Source organism: Urocampus carinirostris, chromosome 20 (assembly GCF_059441175.1).
Source record: "Urocampus carinirostris isolate Australia breed hairy pipefish chromosome 20, RoL_Ucar_1.0, whole genome shotgun sequence".
NCBI classification, from domain to species: domain Eukaryota; kingdom Metazoa; phylum Chordata; class Actinopteri; order Syngnathiformes; family Syngnathidae; genus Urocampus; species Urocampus carinirostris.
In genome coordinates, this window is record NC_142368.1 from 14,332,136 (window position 1) to 14,341,876 (window position 9,741).

General features: G+C 40.9%; 1 protein-coding gene across 1 annotated transcript; it reads right to left on the bottom strand.

Moving 5' to 3' along the window:
• Positions 1–261: 261 nt before the first annotated feature.
• LOC148346313 (alpha-1-antitrypsin homolog) lies at positions 262–5,129 on the bottom strand. The gene is made up of 4 exons (XM_088324836.1): positions 4,478–5,129; positions 3,009–3,279; positions 2,801–2,948; positions 262–663 (listed from the first exon to the last, which is right to left on the bottom strand). Exons 1-4 carry the CDS (start codon positions 5,082–5,084, stop codon positions 472–474), a joined length of 1,218 nt encoding a protein of 405 aa, XP_088180962.1. The 5' UTR covers positions 5,085–5,129; the 3' UTR covers positions 262–471.
• Positions 5,130–9,741: the final 4,612 nt, after the last annotated feature.

Consider the following 9,741-nt stretch of genomic DNA (forward strand, 5'->3'; position numbering starts at 1 on the left):
CCTCGAGAGGGTTGTGACAGAGGGTCATCTACACGGGTCAGAAAACCATGGGCTGCTCTGTGCCCAGTCTGGAGGACATGACCTCTGACAAGTACTGGCATATGGCATCATGGTGTGGTATGCTTGGTGCACAGCTACCGACAGGGGAAGCTTACGAAGGGCCATCAACAAAACCCAGAAAATCATAGGCTCCTCTCTGCCCAGTCTAGAGGATATGCTCGCTATCGCGGTATTTGTTCTATACATTGAAGGAAATTAAGCAAATGTTTCAAAATCTTTATTCCATCAAGGCAAAAGTCAAACTGATGCTAACGATAACCCAACGCTATGTCGTCACAATTAAAGTTTCGGTTTCTATTGAACTTTCGAGGATACGTTTGCGTAAACCAGTGCTTAGGACAGATTGGACATAACTAAGACAACTCAAGAGTTTGTGATACAACCCAAAAACATCAAACGGAGGACTTGGTTTTACTTGGCGGTCGGGTTACTGATCTTGCCCATGAAAAGGATGCTACGAGTGGAGTCCTCCACGATCAAGACCAAGAAGGGTCGGTCCAGTTCTACCCTTATCGGCATACTCATGGGCATAATCTCCAGGGTGGTGACGGCGGATGCTTCCGTCCCCGTTTCGTCCACGCTGAGGACGGCCTCGTGGGACGCCTGTGGGACGTTGAAGACATTCATAGCGTTAGCAAAGGATTTTTGGGGTGAAAAAAAACAATCAAATACAATCTTCACCGAGCAGTAACGAATCAAATCAGTTTAACTCAGTCCATCAATAGATCCTGGTTAGTACTGCAGACCAGTGTTCCCTCTAAGCTGGTTGTTTCGCACATTCTCAGCGCACAAGAAAATCTAGCCAGCGCACAAAAATGAGGGCTCAAAATTACTCATTAAGAAACGACTCAAGTCCTAAATGCGGTATTTTGAAGTCGAGTCGAAGTGGAACGAAGTTGAGTAAAGTTAGTAGAGAACCGGCTTCTTCGGCTCGGCTCACTAAAAGGAACCGGCTCTTTCGGGTCCTAAATGGCTCTTCGGGTTGTTTTTGCTTCTTTAATCCCAACATGACCAAATATTATGTAAAATGATGCACAAAATGACTTAAAGGAAGGGGGGAATAGAACAAAAAAGAAAGAAATACCAAAATGAAAAAGTAGTGAAAAGCTGAGGAAAAAAAGAAACAAAAGGAAGAGAAAAAAGAAGGGAAGATTTAGAAAAAAAGACAGAAAAAAAGAAAAGAAAGAAATGTAGGAAAAAAGTAAATAGAGAACAAAAAGAAAAAAGTAACAGCTCGGAAAAAATAAAAACAATGAGATTTTTTTTTAAAGGAATTTTTAAAAAGTAAAAAAAAAACATGGAAAAAAGAAGAAAAAGTTTGTGTTGCATTCAAATAATTTCCAACGATATCAAGTGAATCTTGTTGCCAACATTGTACTTCCACTAAAAAATGGGATTAAGTACTTTTAGTTGCCACACTTGGGATTGCCGTTGCTCACTGTTGTTTCAAGCGCTGCTCACCGACTTTGTGTGAACGCTCAGACCCGTAAGGAAAATGACAGGGAAGATTGCTGCAGACCCCCTGGGATACGGCAAAACGGCCATAAGACAGTTTCGATTACATTTTGGTCCTTAAATCTAATAGCATTTTACCCACTATAAAACATCAACAACAAACTGGTATGCTATTGGTTTCCATCCCGGTATCATGAAAATGCTGATGTGCTATTAGCGTAACACCCTAACACAATGCCATTCTGTGTCTTCATGATCTCAAGTGCTTGGTAAAGACTTTGCGAGTCAGTGATACTGTGTGCTGTATTTATTCACTATGGGTCCAAGGCTTGCGTTGATGCTAAAGGGAGAAGCAAAATGATGATTTAAACAAAGCATGAGATTATCAAGAAAAGGGCATGGTAAGTAGCATGGTTGGAGCCAATTGCCAATTGGGATTGTTACTAAGGATTAAGGAGACGCTTAAAGCAAGAACATTTTTCCTTGGGATCCATATTCTCCTCCCTCCTCTGCATCCACCTGCTACTCGACTTGACCAGCTCAAGTCACGTCACACCAAAAGGTAAATCAAATACAATTATATAAACATATAAAACACATCAGTAGTTCTTAATATAATTATTTTTTTTTTCATTTAAATGTTTTTATCTGAGCTACTGGGGGTTCAGAAGGTGTTAGCTGATTAGCATAGGTTTCTATTAGCAATTTTACTCAACCTCAAAATGAATCAATGTTGGAGGTCTACCGTAGAGTATTATTACAGTATAGTAAAGTATAGTATAGTATAGTATAGTATTGCAGCTCATCAATTTGATCATTATTTGTACAAAAAATTATGAGGTATTTTTATTTATTTATTTTTGTGCTATTTCATGTTAAAAATCGGTAAAGCAACTAACAAATAATATCCTATCCCGGGCCTTAAACCTCGTAAAGACATAAATCGTCCTGTCCTGCACGGTTGTCATGGCGCCCAGCTGGCCCCGCCCCTTGACACCGGCTGAGACGCATTGGACTGATTGCTCTTGGAGTACTTTTGGGACTGCCCGCTGCCAGATCATTGTTTAACCCTCGTTGAAACCCTGTTCATGCCCGTTTGATCTGAGTAAAGCCTAGTTTGGAATTTTGATTGCCTCTGAACCTGTTTTGTTTTGTTTTCGGTCCGTTTGTGTGTTGGACAACAATTAAAGTGACAGATCGTCTACGCATATGAGTTCCGACTTCCTGACATAAATGTCCTCAAAAAGTAGACTTTAACCAAACCATTGCGTCCTGTTGACTCTACCTTTGAGAGTTTCAAGGCGGCGTCTTTGGAAATCCCCGAGAAATCGGCAGTGTCCTCAAAAGCGGTGGTTATTCCCATTTCTTTCAAAGCACTGTCCAAGGAAGACTTAGCAGAGATTGAAAACTTGGGCATGAAGACGCTCACGGATCTGAAAGGAATGGATAAAGATCAGTCTTCAATTAAAAAAACTCGTCTTAATTGTCCTTACTGTCTATAGAGAGAGTCGTGCCAATGCTTGATGTAGTCTTTGTTGATGTAACTCTCAACATCTTTCATTTTGCCCTCATTGGGGAGGATGATCATCATGGAGCTGTTGCCTTTATAGGGCAACATGAGGACGGTGGTGCCGTTGTCCATGTCCATGTAGACGTCATAACGACCTGTCCTCTTCATCATGTCTACTTCCACTTTGGTGGTCTCGTCCACTTGGAATTGGGCCTTCCCGGTCATGGTTTTGTTGAAGGGTTTCTCCCACTTTCCTGTGACCGGAAATCAAAACCGTTTTAAGAACTTGGAGACCATTCATTCATTCTGGTTTTTAAATATGGCCAATGTTTAAAAAGTGGGGACATGAAACAAAAAACAGGACATTTAGTAAGCACCAGATCCGTCTCGGAGCACTAAATAAGAAGTTTATTGTTTACTACGCACTCAAATTCGCAGAAGAGACATCAATGAACAGGTTATATTTTAACATCTTCAGGGTTTTGTACGGTCTTCTTCTGTACTCTTTGCAATCTCAAAATTCATTGACGTCTCCGCTCCTGATTTTGAGCGTCTGTCAAACTATAAACATATCATTTGGTCCTTCGAACCTGATCTTGTCACCTGTCATGGCTCAGGGGGTAGAGCGCTCGTCTTGGGATCAAGAGATCGCAGTTCGAATCCCGGCTCCTCCGTGTTACATGTCGAAGTGTCCTTGGGTAAGACACTGAACCCCTAATGCCCCCAATAAGCAGGTTAGCGCCTTACATGGCTGCACGGCCGCTATTGGTAAATGTGAAGCACACTGTAAAGCGCTTTGGGAAGTCTTGACTTGAAAAGCGCTATATAAACGCAGATCATTTCATTTCATAAACTTCAGTTTTCCAGTAGGAATCAATCCTAGTTCATTTTGGGTTAACTTGCACCGGTTGCCAGCCAATCGCAGGGTACACTACTACGCACTACTCTCCGGTCTTCCGATGACCAGACTCAAGAGTCTTCAGCTGGTACAAAATGCCGCAGCGAGGCTTTTAACTAGGACAAAAAAGTCCAATCACATCACCCCAATTTTGGCTAACCTGCATTGGCTCCCTGTTAGCCTAAGATGTGACTTCAAGGTTCTTATTATTATTATACAAAATCATACATGGACTTTCCCCCTCATATCTTTCAGATCTGATTTCCCCCTACGTTCCGGCCCGAAGCCTTCTGGTGAGAGGAAAGCGCAATACCCAAAGAAAATCCAGCCAGACACAGGGATAACATACAAACCCCACACAGCAAGGTTGGTGTCTGAAACTGAACCCAGGACCTCTAAACTGTGAGGCAAACATGTTAACCAGTCATCCACGTTTCCATCTCAATGGATACCAGGTTGTCAAATAAGTAAGGTGCTAGTTTCACTTTAAACTAGAAGTATTTTGACTTTCTGAACCTGGAATCGACACCTCAGCGGTCTTCTCAGTCCCCTACCTTGGAAGTAGACAGTGTTGATGAGCATGATAGCCAAAGCTTCGTTCAAGTCCTTCAGGTGGTCTTTAATCATGTTATTGGTTTGACCGGCGATGTACGAGTTGATTGCCGCCTTGGCCTCTTCTGATTTGCCGAAGTCCACCTTGAGGACCTCTGCCGAGTAAAACTCCTTGGCGTTCTTCGTGAAGGCATCGGAGGGTGTGAAGCCATCGTCTATGGCCACCGCATTGCTGACGTGCAACTTCTGGTTCTCTTGAGTGTGGCTCAGCATGTGGAAAAGATGTTTGTAGGCTTCGTTGATCTCGGCCTGCTCCTTTCCGGTGTAGCCCAGGGTGGAGAACATCTGGCTGTGGGTTTCACCCAGTGCCCCGGTGGACAGCAAAGACAAGGCGGTGGAAATGCCCAGCGGGGAGAAGAATATGTTGTCAGTGTCGCCTGCTTTGGCTCTTATGGTTTTATAAAGAGAAAAGCCAAAATCAGCATTGGGAGGGGACAGCTGGTGGCATTTCATATCTTCTCCGTGATGATGGTGGTGGTCGTGGTCGTGGGCGGGGGCTGCCAGGCACGTGGCCAGAAGCATCGCCAGCATTACAAAGAAACCCTGCATCTTTACTGGCTGTAAGGAAGAAATTAGAATGGTTAGACCTAGGAGTAGAGGAAACATCTAAGACGAGCAATAGGAGTTCTCGAAGACCAGACGTAGGATTTGCAAAACTTTCCAATGGTCAAACCGAAAAGTAAGAGTAACATCTAAAAGTCCTTGAGGACCAGATATATAGAGTGACTGATCTAAAACCAGCAAGATATTGATCCTTCATGACCAGTGTTCCCTCTAAGCTGCACGCGTGCGCAATTGCGCACTGCTCGCACATTCTCAGCGCACAAGAAAATCTAGCCAGCGCACAAAAATCAGGGCTCAAAATTACTAATTAAGAAGCAACTTAAGTCCAAGTTACAGTGTATGAAGGTAAAAATACACGGGTTCCCCTGACGTTGTGTCCTAAATGCGATATTTTGAAGTCGAGTCGAAGTGGAACGAAGTTGAGTAAAGTTAGTAGAGATAGTCGATAATCGGCTCCTTCAGATCAGCTCACTAAAAGGAAGCGGCTCTTTCGGGTCCTCAACGGCTCTTCGGGTTGTTTTTGCTTCTTTCATCTCAACATGACCAAATATTATGTAAAATTATGCACAAAATGACTTAAAGGAAGGGGGGAATAGAACAAAAAAGAAAAAAATAACCAAAATGAAAAAGTAATGAAAAGCTGAGAAAAAAAAGAAACAAAAGGAAGAGAAAAAAAAGAAGGAAAAATTTAGAAAAAAAAGCCAGAAAAAAAGAAAAGAAAGCAACGTAGGAAAAAAGTAAATGGAGAACAAAAAGAAAAAAGTAACAGCTCGGAAAAAATAAACACTTAATGAACTTAATACTGGTTGTATTGATTAATTGGAATGGTTAGACCTAAGAGTAAGAATAGCATCTAAAACCTGCACAATGAACACTCTCAAAGACCAGATATGAGGCTGCCTGATATGAAACTGACCAAATCTTGATCTACAGGGACGGTCGTAGATCAAGATTTTTGCACGAGAACAAAAACATCTGAAATTTTACTGGCTGTGGGGAATCATTTAGAATTATAAGACCCAAGAGGACGAGGAACAGCTAAAACATGCAAGATACAAGTCCACCAAGACCAGACCTGGGGTTACTAAAAACTGGCAGGATCTTGATCCTCAAAGACTATGGTTACTCAAAGACATTCAATGGACACCCAGAGTCTGAGGAACAGTTCTGAAGGCACAACGTAATCCTACCTTTAAGAGTCCTCTTGGCTGCGGGCAGATCCTCCGACGTTCCCCCTTTTTATGCGCGGTCACGCTGGTTGAAGATTAACCAGACATGCTTATGTCCTTGCGAACAGATACCCTATCTGTCTGGACCGTCCTCACGTGTTCTGTTTTTGGAGACCACTGGGATCAGAGGCATGGGATCGACGCGAGTTTGAAACCCTAAAAACACATTAAAAGCTCAATATAGAGCCAAAATCTTTCTATGAAAACGTAAAAAAATCATCAAAATCCTAATGTGAAGCCAAAAACCTTAGTTTGAAACCCAAATTAGAAACCGTTTAAAGCACTGGTGTGAAACAGGCGGCTCGCGGGCCAGATCAGGCCCGCTAAGGGATTGGATCCGGCCCGTGAGACGACACTCAGAGAAGCGCAGGAGAAAAACAAGCTGCAGGTTGAAATATGTCAACTTGATGTTACAAAATCCAGGTGCCTCTCATAAAAACATTGTACTTGTATTTATTTCTCTCTCTCTTTTTTCCACCCCTTTTCTCCCAGTCTCTGTCTTTGTCTCTTTCACTCTCTGTGTCTCTCTTTTTCTCTTCCTTTGTTGCTCTTTGTCTCTTTCTCTCTCTGTGTCTTTTTAACTTCTTTTGCTCTTACTTCCTTTTTTCCTTTTTTGTCTTTTCTCTTTCTCTCTTCCAACCCTTCGCGCTTTCTTTTCTCTTTTCTCTCCTTCTGTCTTTCTATTTCTCTTTTGACTTCTTTCTTCCTCTCCCTTTCTTTTCCCCCTCTCTCACAACATTTTATCTTTTCTTTCTCACGCTCTCTCCCTCTCTCTCTTTTTCTTTCTTTGTCCTGCCCTCTCTCCTTATCCCTCCCTCCTTCTCTTATTTCTTCATCTCTCTTTTCCTTTCTCTTTAATCTACTAGTCCGGCCCTCGACAGAATGTTTGTTCTATCGTGTGGCCCCCGAGTTAAAATGAGTTTGACACCCCTTGTTTAAAGCCTTAATTTGAAGCCAAATAACTATTTTCAAACCATTGATCCAAACCCTAAAATGTTTTTAAACCCTGATAAAAAGTCAAAACTAGTTTGTTAGTAGAGTTAGGTTTTTTTTGTTTTAGCCATTTCCTAGAAATATTTTTTAGCATGTTTATTCTTCTACAACAGGGGTGTGGAACCTATTACTCCCGAGCCATATATGTCTCTCTACATGAGTAGATATTCCTCGGAGATAAAATATTACCATAATTCTCTGGGGTAATCCAAAATCAGATGGATACAGCCCATTTTGGTTCATGCAAAGCCAAAACAACACAGAATAAAAAAAGGAGGTTCAGCCTAGTATACATAAGGCACATTCTTCACTACAGTTTGCTAAGAAACCCTTTAAATTGAAGCTCATTAAACTATATATGCTCACCTGTGGACAGGTGAAAATGCCAGCAAACCACTCCAGTCATTTAATTGGGTGAGCGATAGATGTGGGTGGATCTCTGCTCAGTGCAGTCTGCGCCGAAGGTAAATATGTCGATAACCTTATGGTTTGCTGTCTTTTAGAACATTTTTACTCAAGAACCTTGCTTGCACCTTGTTTTGAAACCATATTTTAGGACAATCAAAATTAGCCTCAACACCAATGTTCCCTGTAATTTTCCTTACGGGTCTGAGCGTTCACACAAAGTCGGTGAGCAGCGCTTGAAACAACAGTGAGCAACTGCAATCCCAAGTGTGGCAACTAAGTCATTAGCAAACATGCCCAAAACTTGACTTCAAGTTACATTTTGCTGAGTTTCCGGCAATGCAAAATGATTTTTCTCTTTTGAATGAATTGAATGTACTATTGCAAAGGTTGTACGGCCTACAAACCTCGTTTCTTCTTACAATTCTTTCACAAGATATCCATTTATTTTTATTTCCTGATATATTTTGTCGCATAATATTAACATTTTTGGGGGCTTAGTGAGTCGGTTGTAAGATACAGAACTGTACTTAATCCCATTTTTTAGTGGAAGTATAATGTTGGCAACAGGATTGACTTGATATAATTCGAAATTATTTGAATGCAACACAAACTTTTTCTTTTTTTTTCCGTGTTTTTTTCTTTCTTTTTTTTAATTCCTATAAAAAAATCTCATTGTGTTTATTTTTTCCGAGCAGTTACTTTTTTGTTTTTGTTCTCTGTTTACTTTTTTCCTACATATCTTTCTTTTCTTTTTTTCTGGCTTTTTTTCTAAATTTTTCCTTTTTTTTTTTCTCTTCCTTTTCTTTTTTTTCTCAGCTTTTCACTACTACTATTTTTTTCTTTTTTGTTCTATTCCCCCCTTCCTTTAAGTCGTTTTGTGCATAATTTTACATAATATTTGGTCATGTTGGGATTAAAGAAGCAAAACCAACCTGAAGAGCCGTTTAGGACCCGAAAGAGCCGGTTCCTTTTAGTGAGCCGAGCCGAAGGAGCCGGTTCTCCACCAACTCTACTAACTTTACTCAACTTCGTTCTACTCTGACTCGACTTCAAAATACCGCATTTAGGACACAGCGTCGGGGGAACCCGTGTATTTTGACCTTCATGCACTGTAACTTTGACTTAAGTCGCTTCTTAATTAGTAATTTTGAGCCCTCATTTTTGTGCACTGGCTAGATTTTCTTGTGCGCCAATTGCGCACGCGCGCAGCTTAGAGGGAACACTGCTCAACACTCCTAAGTAACTGGGAGAGGGAGGCAAATTTTAAGTGGTATATTTATATTGATATGGGACACAGGCTTTGACATTATTATTTCATATATTTGATCAACTCATCAAACAACACAGTGAATTAAGATGTGCTGAAGAATTAACGTTTGTCTTGTTTAGTTTTGTCTTAAAATGTTTTTAAAATATATTTGCTTTTATGGCTCTTTTTGGTCAAACAGGTTCCGGACCCCTGTTCTCCAAGATCACAGAATGTCTTCTATAAGATGGACATAAGCAGTCTGATCCAATCCTCCCATGGTCCATTTTGGAGACCACCGGGATAGGAAATTGGTTTACAAGGGATTATTTCTCCATTTCAGTGAAGTGGCAATTCTGCACTTTATTATTGTTCTAGCCCTTGATATTGACTGTGCCCAACAGCAGAGGGTGGTCAGGTCATTGCCATTGCTACGTCAGGTTCGAACATTTTGTTGGTTGTTTACAGACCGATGGTTTGTTGCTGTTTGTTACTTTGTTCCTGGATTTTGTTATAAAACCTTTATTAATAGTGTCGGGCACGTAACCTTGAAAAAGTAATTGGTTTAAGTTACTCACTACTTCATCCAAAAAGTAACCAAGTCAGTGACTAAATTACTCTCTAGTGAAAGTAACTAGTAAACAGGGAAAAAAACGTATTCCATTACTTTCAAAATAAATTGTTGTATGTTAAAAAAAAATGAGATTTTCTGAGCAGTATTTGAGTCAGTTAAATAGGGAAGAACAGAGTGTTAGTGGTGTTATAG